Source organism: Bison bison, unplaced genomic scaffold (assembly GCF_000754665.1).
Source record: "Bison bison bison isolate TAMUID 2011002044 unplaced genomic scaffold, Bison_UMD1.0 scf7180017864109, whole genome shotgun sequence".
Taxonomy (NCBI): domain Eukaryota; kingdom Metazoa; phylum Chordata; class Mammalia; order Artiodactyla; family Bovidae; genus Bison; species Bison bison.
The window spans coordinates 2,200,541-2,221,856 of NW_011494681.1; the positions used below are offsets into that span (position 1 = coordinate 2,200,541).

At 35.8% G+C, this 21,316-nt stretch overlaps 1 protein-coding gene across 10 annotated transcripts; it reads right to left on the minus strand.

The window, feature by feature from the left end:
• Window positions 1-667: 667 nt before the first annotated feature.
• TRA2A (transformer 2 alpha homolog (Drosophila)) lies at window positions 668-19,783 on the minus strand. 10 transcript variants are annotated; one of them, XM_010839063.1, is made up of 10 exons: window positions 19,554-19,783; window positions 18,935-19,024; window positions 10,055-10,352; window positions 9,630-9,763; window positions 6,380-6,545; window positions 5,323-5,511; window positions 3,487-3,602; window positions 2,389-2,511; window positions 2,004-2,071; window positions 668-1,839 (listed from the first exon to the last, which is right to left on the minus strand). In XM_010839063.1, exons 5-10 carry the CDS (start codon window positions 6,410-6,412, stop codon window positions 1,829-1,831), a joined length of 540 nt encoding a protein of 179 aa, XP_010837365.1. In that variant the 5' UTR covers window positions 6,413-6,545; window positions 9,630-9,763; window positions 10,055-10,352; window positions 18,935-19,024; window positions 19,554-19,783; the 3' UTR covers window positions 668-1,828. The 10 variants fall into 10 exon arrangements, with proteins under 10 accessions (XP_010837365.1, XP_010837364.1, XP_010837362.1 ...); XM_010839062.1 differs by lacking the exon at window positions 18,935-19,024; XM_010839060.1 differs by lacking the exon at window positions 18,935-19,024 and having other exon boundaries at window positions 10,044-10,352.
• Window positions 19,784-21,316: the final 1,533 nt, after the last annotated feature.

Here is a 21,316-nt window from a genome sequence, read left to right on the forward strand (position 1 = left end):
TCCAGCATTACCTGGAGCACATGATCCTCCTTCTGACGTATTATCAGGTCGACTGTAACCTAACAATGCCTTTCATTCATCTCACTTAATTCATCACATGGGCACTGTATCATCTCACATTACTACAGGTTTGAGAACACATTCATGCACCTTTATTACAGTATGTATGTATGTGTGTATAGTTTTTTTTTTGGCCACACTGTGTGGTTTGTGGAAATCTTAGTTCCTTCACCAGAGACTGAACTTTGGCCCTCAGCAGTCAGTGGAGTCCTAACCACTGGACTGCCAGGGTATTGTATTCTCTACATACTGTGTCTTTAATCGTGTTCAGTATCTCTTTATGTGGCTATTAATTCTCTTCCACATTTTGGCTAACATTTTACTTTTTGATGATACATAAATTTTTAAAGTATTCCTACAGTCAACAAATTAATGTTCTCATTAGGGCAATGATTTCCAGTCTTTAAATAACCCGGCTTAAAGAACAAAAGTCCTGTAGGGACCAACAAGAGAGAGCTTTATTCTCTAAGACAGCCCTTAGTGGCAAGTTAGCTTTTTAATAAAGATATCCGCGGTACTTGTATTCCATAGATCTCACTGAGCTAGCATACAGATCATAATAATCTAATTTTATTCCCATTGATTTGAGGGAGAAAACAAAGGAGGCTCACGTTCCTATACTTTTTATTAAAGATCACCTGAAAAATCATCCACCTCTTCATTCGTACAGCCTCCCCTTTCATTACAGTCATTTAAGTGTGTTTTCCCATTAGAATGTGGGCTTCTTGAAGAAATAAACCATACTATTTATCTTTTCTTCAACACTGAATACTATCAATATTGGTAGTTGACAAAAAAAGGGAGGAAAGAAAAGGGTTTTTCAAGACTGAAGAAGAGACACAGATTATACATTTAGGTGCATGCAAAAGTACTAGGAAAAAGGAAATCCAAATTAATCCAGTTATATTTTCCCACTCTACCACAATAAAGAGAGAGTCCCATTTTCAAAGAAATTAACTTTTATTTGAAAGAAAGACTACCCCCCTACTACTTCTAAGAACTCTACACAAACAGCCTGCCTAAACCATTGTCCCAATACCAAAATTTCTAATAGCAATTATACAATTGCTCTAAGTAATAAATAATAAGGGCTGTCCTTCACTGATTAATAAATTCAACACAAAAATCACACTTTACGTTTTTAGTTTCAACAAATGTATTTTAAATACATGTTTTATAGGAGTCCACAAGCTTTTCATTTCTAAAAAAAGATGTAATTTTTAGGGTTCAAAAATTCTGTTCTTCAAAAGAAATGACCAAGTAAGTGTTTTCTTCTATAGCTTCAAACTTTCTACACTCAACTATTTGACTGTTCCATGCCACCCCAGACAAACTTGACCTGACTGAACTACTACTAACTTCCCCAAAAGAAAAAGGAGTTTGTAGTAAATGCAGACCTCTAATACAATGTCTAATACAATATCTAACACAAAAGAAGCTTTAAAAAGATCATTTCTTTCCTCATTTTGATAAGCTAGGAGTGAATTTTCCATAAAAGCAAAAAACAAACAAAAAAATCATTTACAAAGCATAACACGGGGGTTCCTTTTTTACTCAAGATGTTTAACTACTCAAAAATGACAATTACATCTTTAAGAATATAATAAAAGGGGTGGAAAATAGCAATACAATTGACAAAGTGTAGATGCTAAACAAACCAAAGATTTTTTAAGGGTTCTTTTTGAGGAGTAGGAAGGATTAGAAGCTTGGGGAAATCCAGAATTAAAAAAAGAGAAAAAGATGTCCTCAACTGCGACCACTCTGCTTATTAATAGCGTCCTGCAAAAGAGTAAAAAAAAAAAAATTAAGTCAAATGACAATTACAGTTTCACTTGCCTAATATTTTCCCAACTATTAACAGTCACCATACACCCTAATTTTCTAAAATAAGCCATTAATTACAAATTAGGTTTTTAATGTGACAAAAGCAAAAGTATACATACTTGGGCTGTAGGATCGAGATCTTGATCGTGATCTGTATCGACTATAATAAGGAGAAGGTGATCTTCTTCTGTAGGAAATAAAAGATTACTTAGCAAAGCACATTATCACCACACTGAAGCAGATAAAAACAAAAATTTCATCATTCAAAATAGTAGCAGATCTAAGATAAGCTATTAATTTTTCAATGCACCAACTATACAAGGTGAGTATTGGCCAATACAAATACACACGCCTCTTCATTTCAACTACAGAGTATCAACCACTGGACTGCCAGGGAAGTCCCATATTTCACTCATTTTTATCAATACACATTAAACAAATTAAAAGTGCCAATACTACTATTATCATCTAATTCAGAACAGAAATCGTAAGTTACAACATTACCTGTACCGGTAATCATAGTCTTCATATCTGTCGTACCCACGATCATATCCTCGATCATAGTAAGAATCCCGACGTCTGCCACCTCCTCCACCTCCACCACCGCCGCCGCCGCCGCCACCACTGCTGTAGAAAAAGGTGCAAATTCCACATCAACGGGAATGATTATTTTCTATTATCATTTAATACAAATAGATACTTAAATAAAATGGAAGAAGCTAAGAGAGAAACAATAACCCTTTCATGCCAGTTACTTCAATGTCTTACTTTGTTGACTCCTATGATATTCTGCTTCATATTTATAACAATAAATAGCCAGGAATAATTTCACTAACTACAAATTATAAGGCCTTAGAATGCACTATCCAAATCAGTAAGACCTTTTCAATAAGGTGAAAAAAAGCACTGTGCTGAGAAAAAGTACCTAAGTACTAAGATGCATGTTCTATGACCAGTTCAAAAGCAGTTAATAAACCTCAAGAATTTAAAAGTATCCAAGCCTGAACACCAAAGAAAACTAACTACTTTATACTGAAGTCCAGCACTAAATGTTAAGGTCTGGTGTTCAAACGTCTATCAGTGAATTTAAATTCTAAGCCGTCTTTTCCTTGTTGTTTTCCTAACTCTTAATCATATGGACATTATTTTCACTTTAGTTTTCAGTGGGCTCTCCTTGTCAAATCTTTTTTCCCCAAGAGGCTTCACATTAAACGAAAGCTTATATTCCTTCTTTCACTCTCTGGTTTTAATATATTAAAAAACTTTTTCCTACACACATAGGCTTCCAAGGTCACATAAATAGAACGAGAAGTATTTAAAAGCATACTGTATTTTTCTAGCATTTAATAATTCTATTGTACAAGAAAAGAGGTAGGAATGCACTTCAACTAGTTTTAATTTGTCTCCTTGATCAAATATACATATAAAAAATTAAAGTGATTCAAATAATACACACACACACACATACACACACACATTAAATAACTTTCAATTCTAATTACAGGGGGAAAAAGTTTTATCTTTTGATTAACCAAAGATGTGCACACATTTCTGGTGGCTTTCTGACTCTTAAACTTCAGCTTAGGAAACTCGAAATCTTACTGAGTTGGTCTGCCCATGTATATGCCTGGTGTTGGTGTGTGTGCTCTCTTAGTGATAGAATAATCCACCCGAATTCTTCTACCATCCAGTTCCATTCCATTTGCCCTTTCCATAGCCTATAAAAGAGAACAGGCACAGAAAGTCATGCATAATTTACCAAGGGGAAACTTTCAAAACTGAAAATTTGGTAAACATTTCTTTCAAGTAAAAACAGCAAGGACCTGACATATTAATTCCTGCTATATGCCTGTCAATAATGAATTTTCAATGTACACAAGAACACTTACGCAGGCTTGTGTTAAAAGTTATAAAGAAGCAACCACAGAACCTGCAGAATTCTGAGGCTTCAGAATCTAGCTTCAGTCTGAGCAACTCAAAGCAGAAAGTGCAATTCAGTGAACAGCTCTAAACTTGTCAAGCCATTCCTAAAATACCATACTGCCACCTAGTGAGCTTCAGATACAAAGGAACTTTCTAATCTGCACCAAGATTATACCTGTGCTCATATTCTCTACCATTCTGCCCTTTGGTACTAATACTAATAAAAGCATTAATAAATCAACCACTTTAACACATTTTAAGAAGCATTTTGGAACTAAGTGAGGCTGTCATTCCATTTTACCTCATTCAGAAATAAACAAAGCAGGGGCGTCAAAAGGCAGGGCAAACAAGCTTCATATTTACACAAATTTTAATTGTGATATTGTCTGCACTTTTACTTCAGGTCAGATATCCTGGTATTTCTAAATGTACACCTTTATCCTTTAATTGAGAACAGGAAAAAACAAAACACAAATACGCAACAATAAAAACCCACTAGTGTCTATAACCCACTAGTGTCTATTAGTATGTCTATCATATAAATGCCTTCAACTGAGAGCATTATTTTGTTAGACTTATCCAGGTTTTCCAACAACACTACCACTGACATTTGGCAGTGGTTAATTCTGTGTTGTCAGTGGCTATCCTGTGCAGTGCAGAATGTTTAATATCATCCCCGCTTTACCACCAGATGTCAATAGCATCTATTACTGTTGAAAGATATGCTTTTGACTGTTTACACTGTAACCAAACACTATTGATACAAAGAGCAATAATGACCTACACCCAACTACTGTCACATATAAAATGGTACAAAAAAGACAAGCCAGTACCTTCCGTTCTTTAACAAATGAGCTTCAAAAATTCCTTAAAATGGAATTTTCAATTCAATCACCATGAACTTTTGAAGGCAAGCCTACTGCTTCCTCTACAATCCATTACCTAGTACATTAGAACAACACTATTTCAAATCTCTGACATTGACTGGGATCATTCTGTTAGGCATATTAAGGGCACTAAACAAAAATGAAAAGGTACCAACTCTTTCCATGTATTATTTTTCATTTATAGAACAGAATGATAGATGAATATTAAGAGAATAGAAAAACAAAGCTCTTGTATAGACAGGGAGATAATCAGACACACACAAAATTAAACAGATTAAACCTAAACACAATTTGTTAAAAGTCAATGTAATCATTTGCTTAGAGCCATGAATAAGGCTTTTTCAAAAGAGAACACTTATATACACTTCACCTTTTCCATTTAACTCATACACTACTTCACAAGGCCAGATTTTAATCAGGATATGCCTATACGCATTTTAGCTGGAAAGTGAAACAGAACATTCCAATTTTAACACTAACAGAAGAGTTTAAACTATGTCAGAGAATTAAAGAGCACATAATGTTTATGGAACTGGAAATTTATTAATCAACTTTCAAAAGTAACTCAATACTAAATAATGCACATCAGAAATTTTTCAAAGTGACAAAAATAATTACAAAAAATTACCTCCTTTGAGTCATCTATTCTCTCGAAATAAACAAAAGCAAATCCCCGTGACCGTCCAGTTCGCTGGTCATAAACCACATTGACACCACTCAATGGTCCATATCGAGAAAATACTTCGCGAAGATCTCTCTCTGTTGTGTACAAACTGAGGCCAAACACTCCTAGACAAGTATTGGGATCAGGATTTGCCTGTTGAATAAAGATGTTATTTAAGTTCCAAATTAAAAAAACAACAACAAACATACAGAAATACTTCTGCTTAGGGCACTTCATCCAATACACAAAGTCACCTGGAAACTCAGATAAGCTATATTTTACAGTTTACAGTACACTCAAGCCTTCTTTAGAATATACTTCAGGTTATAGACTGAATAAAAATGTCACTAATTCACTAGTCCAGCAATTTTCAGAACAAATACTAAGAATTTATCTTTAGTTTAATGTCTATTTCTAGTTTATTCAAATGTTTTATATCCCTTATAGATCTGTGCTCAACCTGACTTCATCTGCAATTGCTGATTAGACTCCCCTCTTCTATTTTCACTCTTTAGCAAGGATATTCCTTCCAGATTTGAAAAATTAATGTGCTGATTTCAAAACACCATTAAATAATAGCAGATTCCATCACTGTTAAATAGAATCAAACCTCATATCCAAGACTCAATTTCTTTATCAATAATAAGATAACCTGTCTCATGGAAAGGTTAACTGCATTTATTAACGCACTGAGGAACTTTGCATATTGCTCAATATAAGTGTTTGCTTAGTATTTCCTTGCTACCCTCTTCCCATGGTAAAACTTTTAATCTCAATATTTTCAAGTTAGCTTTTTATTTCCATTCTTGCAACATGTTTCCCCCAAATTTCTTTTAATGACTCAAAAGTCAAGAGAAGAAAATACAATTGAATGCATATAAACAATATTCATATAGCCAAGGATGTTTCTAGAGTACCACTTTTAAACAGTGCTCTAGCTCTTACAAAATCAAGATTTTATACTATGACTAAAGACACAGGAAATACATAAAAGGTTTTCATTAACTTAAAAACCATATACCCTGCTGCCTGTATGTCTTCTCCGGTTAGACATTGGAGAATGACTTCGGCTCCTTCGACGCCGGTATTCTGGTGTATATGACCTACTTCGAGATCGTCTCCTATGAGAGTGAGAATGGGATCTGGATCGAGTGTAACGTCTATGAGAATGCCTCCTTGACCTCGACCTTTGAGAGAAATAAATTTAGGTAAAAATATTGGAACAAAATGGCTAACGCTGTTAAAAATAAGAACACCAATTGAAGGCTCTCTGGACAAAAACAGATGAGCCAATAATTTAATCATCAAATACTTAAAGACATCGCCTGCTCACCATTATAAGCTGCTTTGTATTAATAACAACACACCACTGAGCCTCATTCCATGTTTGGTTTGAGTGCTCCCTATTTGTAAACTGTCTTTTTGGTATGTGCACAGTAAATTTTTACAAATTTTGTTAGTGATTCATTAGTTTTACTTTAGCTTTCTGAACTTTTGACAATTCCAAGGACCTATACGTTTATCCCTGCTTGTTTTCAGCTTGTTTATCCTTTTAGAGGAAAAAGTATTTTTCCTCTTGTAGACTATATCTCCTCGTTTCCAGTTAACTCTTTTCACCTTACCTTACAATCATGTTAAGGCTCCACCTTCTTTAAAAAGAAGGATATCAACTAGCACTAGAAAGAAAATTCTTTAATACTCTACAACATGGATAAACCTTGAGGACATTATGCCAAGTGAAATAAACGAGTTATAAGAAGACAAATATTGTGATTTCACTTTGATGAGATACTTAAAAACAGTCAAAATCATAGAGACAGAAAGAAAGATGGTGGTTTGTCAGTGGCTGGAAGGGGAGGAGAATGAGAGTACTTGTTTAACTCGCAGTTTCAGTTTTACAAGATAAAAAGAATTATGGAGATGGATGGCTGTGATGTGTACAACAATATGAATGCATTTAATACCATACTCTTAAAATGGGGAAAAAAAAAAAAAAGACCTAACAAACCACCAACCAACTACCATCACAATAAAACTGTTTGAGTCTTATTACCTTTTCAGTATTGTCCTATATTCCCTTCACGGTTACGTATCATTTCCTCTCCAGTCTTTCCTTAGCCTGCTGCAATCTAGCACCAGCTAAATTAACTCATCACAACCTAAACCGCCCACCTCACCTAACAGTCCTCATGTTTAATGGTCTTCATTTTTTTCAAACCTTCTACAGCATCTCACCAATTTTTCTACTGCTGATTCCCTAGTTCATATACTGTTTGATTATTTCCAATTACTCACATTCTTCCCATTGCAAAGAAAATGGAATTTCTTATTACTATTCATCTCATCCATCCTTAAACACCCAGACTAACAGTGATGACAGTCATACAAAATAACTTCTACAAGGCATTCAGTAAATGTTATAAATGCTGAGGGCCAGAAAATTTAAACAATAAAGCTGGGAGATTTTACTAGGCAGGCAGGGGAAAAGTGTTCTAGGAATACCAAGAGCAAAGGTTCCTTGGCAAACAATTCCGAGTTGGAATGAAAACAATACCATGAATGGCCTACTATCCAAAAGAAATTAATCATGGGGAGGTGGGGTAGAACTAGAAAAAACTTGTGTCCATATAGGAACACTGAACAGGGTTTTCTATTTTCCTTAGCATTAATTTATAGTTTCAATTTAAAAAATAAAAAATATTAATAAAGCTAGTTGTTACATAAAATACCAACTGTTACATTTAAATGTGTTGGTCCTGTACGGAGGTATGGAGGGCTGACTGTACTATGCCATTTTACATGAGGGACTTGAGCATCTGAGAGGGGCTTCCCAGGTGGTGCTAGTGGTGAAGAACACACCTGTTAACGCAGGAGACTCAAGAGACAAAGGTTCAACCCCTGGGTCAGGAAGATCCCCTGGAGGAGGAAATGGCAACCCACTCCAGTATTCTTGCCTGGAGAATCCCACTGACAGAGGAGCCTGGTGGGCTACAGTCCATAGGGTTGCCAAGAGTCAGACACGACTGAAATGATTTAGCATGCACCAACGAGCATCTGAGAATTTGGTATGCACAGGAGCATCAATCCTGCCCCCCCACCAACAGGTACTGAAGGAGGACTAAAGTAATGAGAAGTGATGTGAGTGCTTATCCTTTCTCTAAGTCAGATAGTGATAAATATCATGAAAAAAAATTAGGAGTAAGGGAATAGTGTGTGTGCACTGGTATTTAATGTTCTCCAGTGATACAGGAGCATAAAACTGAATCAAGTGATGACTTGAGAATATCATGAGGGAAGAATATTCTAGGCTGAGAGTAGCAACCAGAAAGTCCTAAAATTAAAATATGCTCACTTCTGTTTCCACACCCGAATTCTATGGAGCACAATTCTGCACATGTGGATTCAGTTAAATATACAGAGTGGTTAGCAAATCAAGCACTAGGCTGGATCCTGGATACAACAGAGAAAAAGAACCAACTGTAGACTACAAGAAAAGTACAGCCTTCGATTCTTGTTTCATGTCCCCTTGCAAGGATACTCTATTCAGAGACATAAATTATGTGTTTTAATCAAGAAATTACAATGACTTATCAAAATAAAAATAACTGTCCAGATTGCTTTTAACTGTTCATCCCACCGCTCCACAACAGTACACCTAAGATCTCTGAAACAGTGAACCCCGCAAGGGCTCACTAGTCTTTGCTGTAATCAGGGGGAGTGGCTAGAACTCTGAATCACTCCAGCACCACTTTCCAACAATTTATCTGATCAGAGGATCAGAGTTCCACCCTGGACCTAATGAGTCAAAATCTTCAGTTAAAGAATGTAGCTGTAATGTGAAACTTGAAAAAGCTTCTCAAATCCTTCTGATAACCAGTACCACGTACATATATCAACCTTTTCTGCATTAAAATTGTAAGCCAAATCTTCAATGGAGAAAATTATCTTTTTGTTGTGCAAATACTGCTGAAATAATATAAAACAATAACCCAGCACATTTAAATCAACACATATTTAATTTGTATTAATAACGAGTAACAGCTCTAGATTAATAGAGCTAACAAATTATTCTACCTTATCTAAGTCTTTATATCTGTAACATACCACTGATTTCTAAACTCCATTGTTTTAAAAAAAAAAAGTCATGATTTTGAGCGAAATTTCTAGGAAAAAATTACAACAAAAATGAGGGATTTGGTACAAACCACTTTGCCCAGAAAAATCCAAGAAAAGCATTTTAAACATACTCACATATTATTTTAAACACTCACCTGGATTTTGATCTTGATCGAGAATGGGATTCAGAGTGTTTGGAAACCCTTGATGGACTACGAGATCCTGACCTGCTCTCCGATTTTACACGAGCAGGAGTTCCCGTTGGAGATTTTGACTGAGAGCGAGACTCCTAACAAAGAAGACAGTATTACAAATGGCACTGGTCACATAGATGCCTAACACCTAACATTTAAAGTACCGTAATTATTTATATTGATTGCTCCTGAAAAACAAATGGTTAGGCAACACCCTCCAGAAAAAATTTCAGCTCATTAATAACCCATTGTTAATACTGCTAACTGTCCTCAATAATTTCCTACTTGAACCAGATCACCAATTCTCTATTAACTAAGTAATCATGCAAATTCATCTACAACTTGATCATACAGACACTGGAACATAAACCATACATTTACTTAACCTAGGACCCATTCATTCTTCCAGATTCTTTTAATTCTACTTCACTCTTGCTTTCTACTTCTCTTCATTCTTCATTGAGTTTTTCATTTTTCATACTTCGTGTATTCTTCCCCAAAACAATTCAAAATAGCCTTAAAAAAAATATTCAAGTGCTTCTATCTGACCAATCTTCTGTTCAATTTTTTCCCCCATTCAATTTTAATTTTCTGATCTTTAATACTTTTCATTAGCCTTCTTTTATCTTGATTTATCTTCCACATTCTTGGAAAAAACTCTTCAATTTCTTCACGAACATTAACCTTAATGGAAAAAGAACATTTAGTATATTTAAGCACGTGGGGATTATAAAACTCTGCTGGAGTTCAGAATGTTATCTACCAAATGGAAAAGCCAGCAGGTAAAGTGCAAATAACTAGTTTATTAAAAAAACAATTTTATAATCTTTAAAATTGTTCAAAACTCTAGTTTCTAACAATTAAAGAGAATTTACTGAATTTCTCTAAATGTTTTTTACCATACTGTTCACCCTCCTCCCCTTTCAAGTTTCATCCTAGTTCCTAAAATGTGAGCAGTTTTAATATAAATACTTAATTCAAGCATAACTCTAACATTAACTGTAACCCCCCCATACCTATGTCTTAAGTATTCACTAATTTATAACCTGAAGATTCCCAATGATCTCAAAATAAGCTTTCCCTAAGCCGGGCTACGATACTAAGATATAGTTAAAGCAAAGCATCACAGGCTGGAATATCTGAACACACCTATCTAAACTCACCTATTATAGGACACATGCTGAGGTTCAGAGAAGTAAAACACAATTAGTAAAATTACTAACATTTCCTGATTGTTTGACCACTATCTTTGCTTACTCTGACTTTAACCAGAAAGATACAATCTGAAATAAAACAAGCATACTAAAAAAAAAAAGGGGGGGGGGGAATATGAAATTAAAAATTTCCCCTTTGGCTTTTAAGTTCCTAGTGGTTGTAAATTAGTATCATGGTCTTCATTGTTTATCCTACCTTTTTCATAGTTTTTGCGTATTTTACATAGTTATGCATACTTATATTCCCTTCAGTGACTATATCATTTATCAGAAATCTGACTGGCTTCTAAAAAAACTGGATATAAATCAAAACTTTCCAAATCATTTAAAACTTATTAGAAGCCTGTTTTTAAAATTTTGATAGACCTGAAGAACTTATGACCAAAGTAGGATGGACAGTTTGGTTTCTCTGTCCACTTGACCCTTGATTATTAGTAAAAACAAACCCATTTTCTACCAATTTTCATTTATGTCATTAAGATTATCACCCAACTTCCTTGAAGTTTTCCTTCAGGCTTATTTTTCAAAAATGGTACTATTGATGCTACCAGGCCCATTTTTTTTTTTTCAGATGAAAACAAACTGAAATACATAGCCACCCTTCTGTTCAACATCCACCTTCTCCATTTATTTACCTACAGAAAGTCTTTCACCACATCTCAAATACTTTCTAAATTTCTGGACAGATGCCTGGAGCAGGCATAGCAATTTAGGTTTTTTCATTCACTGAAACTGTAAAAGCAGCATATTCAGGACTAAAAACAAAAGTATGGCCACTCATTTGTAATTGAAGTCTCATAGGCCAGTTCATTACCTATATTTTATTAGGTAAAAATACCTAATACCCCCGCCCTTCTTTTGGCTTTCCCTTATATAAACAGATCCCTTGGTATCAATCTACAAACATCACTACAGCCTTTGTTATATATGCAAAAAGCTTTGTGTTCTGTGTGCTCTGATACTCTTACAACCTTTAATTTTTAAGACAGAAATAAGTTTATATATTAAAGACTTCTATCATAAAAACAATTGTAGAAAATTATTCAATAGTGCTGAAGGTAACCACTTTTTAGGTGTTAACATTAACAAGGTAACCCAGTAACAATTTAAATTTTAAATCTCATTTCTGGCATAGCAACCCACTGGAAAATGTATAATTTTCCTTTTACTTTGTTCGTAAAAGCTATGACATGACAGAATATCTTTTGCTTTTTATTATCCAAGGTGTCACAAATACCTAACCTCCTCTGTTACCTACCCTTCAATTTTTATCTCAGGGAAACCTCAAAATGCATATATTTTTTTCATGGAATCATTCAAGGTTAACAAAGAGTGCTCATAACTCACCCTTTAACTTATAAAGATGTCAGTCATTTTAACTTATAAAGATGTCAGTCATTTTAACTTATAAAGATGTCAGTAACTTCCAAAAACAATTTAGAAACATCTAGCTAAAAAGGTAAATCAACAACTGTCAATAAACTTAAACTAAAAAATAAAACTACAGAGCATAAAAAACTTTTACTCTTCACTGCGCATTAGAAATTAGACTATAAGCCCTTTGTGGACAAATGCTAGATTATTCTTTTCCATCTTTGACTATCTTCATTATGAAATGGTAATATCAACTTTTCCCAAAGAAATTCATACAACTATTCAGAATTTGGAAAAAGAATCGAAATTGCAAAGAGAAAAATAGACATTGAGAAGGGTGTTATCTGTCCCGTTTGACTAGAGACTACTTAACCTGCTCTTAAATCTGTCAAGAAGTTCTGCAAATTCCTAAGTAACCTGCATCTGGACCCACCAACCAACACAGTGCCTACTTGAAATGGGCAGATTAATGACTCAACCAAATCATATCACAAATTTTAATAGAAATATATCTTAAGTAGCCTTCTAGTCTACTTTACCTACTATAAACCAGGAGCTGGGCAGAAAGTTCTCACAGCACAACCTGCTTAAATCATGTTGTTTTTTTTTTTTAAACTATTCTTTATTAACAAGATGCCTCTAGTGGTAGCTGAAGTACACAGCCAAAAATAAAAAGGAGCTAACTACGATTTCTAAGAAATACTATAGTGTATCCCATACAAGCAGTCTAAAAATTGTCTATGTATAAATATACCATGACCATGTACTCAATCTAAGAATTATCTATGTGTAAAAATATTATAACCATGTACTACTTTTTAATCAGGAAAAAGGTTATTAAATATGCACATGTAGTTGCAGAACATGAAAAAAATCCTACAGCAAATAACTGCAGTGTCTTTTAATATACCTAGTATATTATAGATGGAAAACAAATTCCAACCATATGTATGCTTAATACTTAAAGCCCATTAAAATAAACCAATAAAAATGTTACGCTATAACCCATTCTAATATTATGACAAGGCAAATGCCAAGTAACAGTGCCAAGTTTACAGAAGTTCAAGTCTATATGAATATAGCCTAAGTTTTTAAAACAGATTCTCAAAACATATTTCCCTACTACTTTGTAAAATTGAGAGATTTCCACAGAAACATACTAGTGCGTTTAGGTGAACTATACGTGGGGGTGGGAGGGATTTAAATTACCCAAATAACTTATATTTATTGTACTAAGAACTTCATTCTTCAGGACTTTTAGACAACAGTCTGTGTTTATTCAATTCATGTATTTCAGTCTTTCAGTTTTTATAGCAGTTCTGCTTCCTTCCTTTTGAGTATTAAGCTGTTTCTTTTACAGATCCTTAAGCTTACAAAAGAAATATTTTCACTCTTTTTAATCCATAACTAGTATTAGAGCAATTTCTTAAAAAGCAAATACCAACTGCTCAAAATATTAGCTATTTTAAAATAATTTACCTTCTTTTAAAGTCCAGTATGCTGCATTTTAAGTGAGATTAAAGTGATTTTTTTATCTACGAAGGCTCACAGATCTTCTAACTTGTATGTCTTTACAGTCTCTAAAGTTTGGAATAATTCTGGCAACGTGTTAAGACAGTTTATTAAAGAATTGGCAGTTAAATTTAAACTCATGTCACACTGTGAAATTACCTGTAAAACTTACAAATCTTTCATATAAATTTTATTTATTTAGGCCATGCCATGTGGCTTGTGGGATCTTAGTTCCCTGACCAGGGATTAAACCCTTGATCCCTGTTAAACATGGATTCCTAACCACTGGACCACCATGAAATTTCCTTCTGTACAAACTTTAAACGTGGTTCATAAACCAGTCAGCTTACACGCTATGATCAGTTGTCCAAAAAACCAGTGTGTAAGTGGCAACTTCAAAGGTATAGAAAATAAATGTAAAAGGACTAAAGTAGTTTAGCTATATTAAAACAAACCACTAAGAACCCATTACAAAATTTCCTACTTATGTTTTCATCTTTTAGTGTTACGGAGTATTTACAAATCTTGAGTAAGTAAGACTACAGGGCCTTAGCTTCAGGGAAAAAACTTTACTTTTCTTCTGCCTCAGACTGTTCAGGCCTAGTCTCTTATACTTTGGTGAAAATCATGAGACAGTAAAGATTATACAGAACTACATTATGGCAGTAACTTAAAGGAAGGAGGGGAAACCACATTTTCTTTCATTATTTCCTTCTCAATTTTTTTCTTTTTACAGTGTTTACTGATTTCCCATCCAATCATTACCATTTTCTCATCTTCACGTCTATCCTACTAAACTGGTTACGATGTGTGAATAGTAACTATTAACTCACTCAGCTTAGGAGAGGGGGTCTCAGGGTTAGTTACATGATGACTGAGCACCCACTGATGTTATCAACAGATTTTCACAGTATTTACAAGCTCTAAAAACTTATGCTGATTACTCAAGGCCATTTTTACACTTGTATACTACACACTATACCATAAGGACGTAACTTCATTTACAAAATTAAGTCCATAAACAAAGTTTATCTGTATTTAAAAAAAATGACTCTTATCTCTAAATGTTACCCTTGATAGTCTTTCAGATCCCAAGACTCTTTATACTCATTTTAGGAATGCTACAAATTATAAGTAGTAACTATGGCAAATCTGTAGAAGTACAGTTAGGCATCCTGGGTACAACTGGTTGTACTGTTCCCTTTAAAAATCCCACCTTCTAGCTTAGATTGAGCAAATGAGCACCCTTCAGTGAAAGAATCTCAAATATAAAAATTTGAACATTTTCTGAAGTTTTACAAATTCTCTGCTTAAATAAATAGATGGGGAGAACAAAAAAGTATTAAAATTGGATACATATTATTTCAGAAAAAAAATTAAACTCAAGAGACACAGACTATTCCCTAAGTTCAATAATACTCCTACTAAAAGAATGGAAGCCTTACTCTTCTGCAACAGGTTGATATGATGAGATATGTAAAACTAAACTGCTGAAGAAGCTGGACTAACTTTTTTTTTTATTTAAACCTAAACTGCTAACATCCTTATCTATAAAATAGGATTTCAATTTTATTTGTATTCATTAAAAAAAAAAAGACAAGAGGGGTTTAAAAAAAAAAAACAAACTAGTGGCCAAGCTGGGTTTTTAATGGCATAGTCATCACCCTTATTATTACAAAACAGGTTTCAATTAAGAAAAAACAAAAACAAAAAACCTTCCCCTATTTTTGATATTCTTTAACAAAATATCTTAACACACACAAATTTAAATTCCAACTTGATAGATGAATTTGCATTTTGCTCTTCACTTTTATTATCCAGTTAATCATCTCATATATTAAGAATGGGAATACTAGGGTCTCTTAAAATATCCCAGCTACTCAAAAAGCCAGAACAAGCTCTCAAAACAGGATGCCAGAATAAGTAGTACCCTTCCTCTTCAGCAATTCTACTAAGTATACACAATCATGGAATTACAAGATAGACTGCTACATGATAAAGGATCCTTAACCTAGATTAAAAACTCAGGGCCATTGTTTTAAAAAAAAAAAAATTGGACTCAATGTTTTTCTAAGTTTCATTTAAAAATTTTTTTTTAATTTTTAAAATTTTAAATTTAAAGAGGGGAATAAGTAAAATAACAAGAAAATATTAATTTCCATTCCCCTTAATTTCTATCAAGGATACTAAAATTTTTTGAGATTGAAATCCTAATTTTAGTTGAAGTTGTACACAGCAAACTATTCATTATTTTTATGAAGATGACATGCAAAGAAAGTCAGCTCAAGTGCCAATCTCACTCCTAACTCCAAATAAAGATAGTTCCACTTAAAATTCTGTTAACTTGATGCACATGCCAAGAAAACTGCTTAAATGGACTTATTTTAGTAAGTATCGCTATTCTTCTGGATCCCCTGAAATTCTCTTGCTCATTCTTTACATCCCACTGCTCTCCAGTTTAGATAAGACTTTTCATAAGCTCCTTCCTTAAATATTTTAAGTGTACCCTGCTGCTCTTCCTCTGCTATTTTCTGTTCTAAAGAAATAAATTCCTTTCATTATGCTACTCTCATAAGAATCTATCGATGGTTCCTTACCACATATTGGATTAAGTCCAAATTCCTAAATCTAGAAATCACACTCCTCCACTATCTGACTACACAGTCAAGCCTATGTAGTCTAGCAACCTCCCCATTGTCTCATTCTTACAATCAATATTCGTATTTCCCTTATCATAATATGCAACGTTAAGTTTTACATACTAAATAAAACTTTTCCTTTCCTCTGGGCTCACAAAATCATTCAACTTCATTTTCTGAATTTCTTATTAATTCTATCACACAGTACTTGACTATATTCTGACTTTTACCCAGATTTGAGCTATCAGTTATCACAAATCAGACTCCAAATTCTCTCCTTTGAGAACATCTGGTCTTTACAAAAAAGGTAAGAGATGCTTAATACTTTCGAAGGGAATATGACTGATTAACTGCTAGGGTGACTTTTAACAAAAATTCAGCAAATTATATTTTCCTTTATAAAGCTCTTTTATGTTTTAAGAAACTCAAGAGGTAATTATCTATAATGGAAAATTAAGTTCTTGTAATTGTTTTTAGCAAACTCCATTAACAGCTCTGAGACACTGACATGGAGTGTGCTCTTTTAAGAAAAATAATCAAAATATATACATAGCATATTTTTTGCAGGCAATAAGCAATGGATCAGGACTTGCAAATCTCAAGATTCCTGGCTGTATTGTCTTTTTGGGCATCAGTTTTTAATTTCTAAAATGTTAAGAGTTCTCCAGCCATTGTAAATTAGAAAATATATCAAAGATGGTGAGGGGGGAGATTGTAAAATGCTATAAAAGTAGGAACTATTAGTTTCAATCCTGTTTCTTTAATATGTTTCAAAGTTTCCACAGAGTCATTTTAAATATCTTTTCAATAAGATATGGTTAACATGTTGTTTATTCCTTACATAAACGAAATGAAATCTGAACACTGACCTATTGATGTTTTGTTTTAATAAAAATGTTTGAAGTATAACAACTACTTAAAACATTTCAGAAACACCATTTAAAAATCCTTTTCTGAGACTCTCTAAAACGTTATTACATTTATGTACAAAGATAACACAACAATTTTATTTTATAAAACCAAGGGCACTATAGTTTAAAAACTAAAAGCACTGAATATGAAACTGCTTTAAGAGAACAACAAAAAAAAGTACATCATCAGAAAACTGTCTCCCACTCTTCTAATTCTTCTTCCAATTATGAACATAGACAATTACTTCAACCTACCAAAAAAACCCAAAAAACAAAAGGTAACTGGTGAACATACTGAGTTCATTCACTTGGGTATCAGATGTGAAAATATTTCCTATGACCACGAACACTGTAAAAGAGGAAAAGGTAAAAATGCCTTTTCCTATTAAAATATATAGTTAATGCCTACATGCGTTTTAGCTTAAATTGGGTAGGAATCTTACATATATTACTTTCTTAGCTGGGTAAGGTAACAATTACCTAGAATTTGCCAAATTTCTCAATTTGATGACCCCTCCCCCCCCCCAAAAAAGGTAAGACCTCAAAGGAAAATAAGGTTCCCAAAGAAGTTCTCTTCAATTTCCCACAAACCAAAACAAACATTAACTCCCCAAAATTGTACTTAACTGACAGTAAAATTTCTTCCCATTATTAGCTAACATTTTCAAAACAAGCAGCAGCTTACGACTACTTATTACCAAGTATTACACGATTTTTTAAAAAGTTTTGTTGGGACCATCAATACCTCATCCTACAAAATGAGCAGGTAATTTCATTGATATCTACAGACTTCAGATTTTAATAGAGAAAACCAATCTTAAAGGCATTCAAGATAGCTTTTTTGTCTTAACCTCAAAAAGAACAAAAGTCTAATTCGACTTTCTGGTTTATCTGTTTCCAGATGCTTATGAGCGTCTAAAAAAAGACAAAACTTATTCTGCACCTAGTGTTTTTGATGCGTTTCCCCTAGTGACCAGAATGCCAACACAGGAGCCAGAAAATGCTGTCTGGGGATTGTTTTCTTCACACGGTTTTACACTAACTCACTTCCATCAATTTTCACTACGAGAGTAACTTCCGAAATATAACCCAATCACTGCTAAACTTCCTAGTATCTTTAAGCTGAGGATAAGGTATCTTTGTGATGTTTATATTCATCACACCCAAAATAATGAAAAACTTCGAGCCTCTTTGCTGGAGGATGGGTCGAGAAGAGAAATGGGAGAGAGAGGGGCTGGAATTTTCAGGTAACCTTTTTGAATTAAGAGAATAGCACAAACTATTGTAAAAATACTGAGCAATGAAATTTGTTCAGTTATGTAAGATTAAGACAGAAGAGTCCTTTTTGTTTTTTACCGTAAAAACCTGTAAAGGAGTGGTGTTTAAAGGTCATAGGAGGAAAAGCATTGGAAGTTGAGATATAGAGAATAAAGAAAGAAAAAAAAAAAGCCCAACATTAAGGAATTAGAAAAATAAGGCGTTATAGCATTTCCACATTCATTTTGAAGTGAAAAGAAAGCAGAAGGGACATTAAAGGAGAAGGGCTCCTTGCGTAGTTTTCCCCTCACAGCTCTCGTCTTAAGAACGCTTAAGGGTCGGTGCGGTCGTTGACTAACCACTTCATTAGGCTCGTCCCACCTTCAACCTCAAGGCTTTCGCCTTTATAGACGCAACGCCGCCGGTTCCGACAGAGACGCGGCCGCTCACTGCAATAGAGAGCCAAGGAGACACAGGCCCCAGCTAGTCCCGCGCCAGCTTCTCCCCGCCCGGACAGCAGCCCCGCGCACTTTCGACCCCGAGACCCTCTACGATGCTCGGGGTCGCCAGAAACGCCACCGCAGGAAGCACCTACCACTATCCGGCCGGAGGGGAACTCCCTGCCGTCTCCTCCCGCCCCACCGCGACGGGGACCCACACCTTGGAACAGCGATAAGGAAGCCTCGGGGTGGGGAGAAGGCAAGGTGCCCCGCGGGGGGGGTGGGAACCGGACCCAGGAGTCCGGCTATCAGTCAGTCTCCAAAAAAAGGGGGAAGGGGGGTGATCCGTGGTATTTGGGGCAAGAGTGTAACCCAGAAGCCATCTTGGGATGTGAAGAAGCGACCTCGATGGCTCCAGAGGCTGCTCCCAGCGGGCCCCCGCAGGACTCCCCGCAACCCCGCCCGACCGCGCTTGTCCCCGTGAAACCCCGAGCATCGGGGCCGCCGCCAAAGACGGCTCCCGCGGCTTTGTACTCACTCTGCCCTCGAAGTTGTTCTCCTCTACATCACTCATGTCGGCCAGGCGCTCCCCAGAACTAAATAAGAGACAAGTCTCGGCTTGAGGGCCGATGGCCTAATCAACCCGCTGACTGGACCGTGGGGAGGAGGAAAGAGTCGGCAACAACGGCCGCTCCACTCCACTCCCACTCGGTCGCAGGCTCCAGCAAAATGGCGCCGGCACCGCCAGAAATCTTCTGGCCTCTCTAGTGTACGACGTAAGGGGCGGGGCGTCTCTGTGACGTCAAGAGGCCCCGCCCCCAAGGAGGCTTTGTGGTTGCCTGGGCCTAGCAACGCCCGCCGCAGAAACTCTGACGCTCTGCGCCTCGGAACCTACTGCCCACCTGATGTTCGAATTTCAGACTCCTTCTTAAGTGTCAGTCCTTTTAAAGATTTTCAGTCACCACATAAGTTTTTATTGACTTTAGTCCCTTTATATGTTTTCCAAGTGGATTTAGATGGAACAGAAAAAACTGGAATCGTCTTCATAATTAGTAGGTTTTTTATTTTGAATGGTTTTAGTCAGCACTTCGGAGAAGGTAATGGCAACCCACTTCAGTACTCTTGCCTGGAAAATCCAATGGATGGAGAAGCCTGGTGGTCTGCAGTACATGGGGTCGCTAGAGTCGGGCATGACTGCACGACTTCACTTTCACTTTTCACTTTCATGCATTGGAGAAGGACATGGCACCCCATTCCAGTGTTCTTGCCTAGAGAATCCCAGGGACGGAGGAGCCTGGTAGGCTGCCGTCTATGGGGTCGCACAGAGTCGGACACGACTGAAGTGACTTAGCAATAGCAGTCAGCACTCAACTTTTCTTCAGCATTTGCTGTCATGCTATTGAAGTAATTTGTCAGTTTTCATTCCAATCCCAAAGAAAGGCAATGCCAAAGAACGCTCAAACTACCACACAATTGCACTCATCTCACACGCTAGTAAAGGAATGCTCAAAATTCTCCAAGCCAGGCTTCAACAATACGTCAAACGTGAACTTCCAGATGTTCAAGCTGGTTTAGAAAAGGCAGAGGAACCAGAGATCAAATTGCCAAAATCCACTGGATCACTAAAAAAGCAAGAGAGTTCCAGAAAAACATCTATTTCTTCTTTATTGACTATGCCAAAGCCTTTGACTGTGTGGATCACAATAAACTGTGGAAAATTCTGAAAGAGATGGGACTACCAGACCACCTGACCTGCCTCTTGAGAAACCTGTGTGCAGGACAGGAAGCAACAGTTAGAACTGGACATGGAACAACAGACTGGTTCCAAAGAGGAAAAGGAGTATGTCAAGGCTGTATGTTGTCACCCTGCTTATTTAACTTCTATGCAGAGTACATCATGCAAAACGCTGGGCTGGAAGAAGCACAAGCTGGAATCAAGATTGCTGGGAGAAATATCAATAACCTCAGATATGCAGATAACACCACCCTTATGGCAGAAAGTGAAGAGGAACTCAAAAGCCTCTTGATGAAAGTGAAAGAGGAGAGTGAAAAAGTTGGCTTAAAGCTCAACATTCAGAAAACTAAGATCATGGCATCTGATCCCGTCACTTCATGGGAAATAGATGGGGAAACAGTGGAAACAGTGTCAGACTTTATTTTTGGGGGCTCCAAAATCACTGCAGATGGTGATTGCAGCCATTAAATTAAAAGACACTTACTCCTTGGAAAGTTATGACCAACCTAGATAGCATATTGAAAAGCAGAGACATTACTTTGCCAACAAAGGTCCGTCTAGTCAAG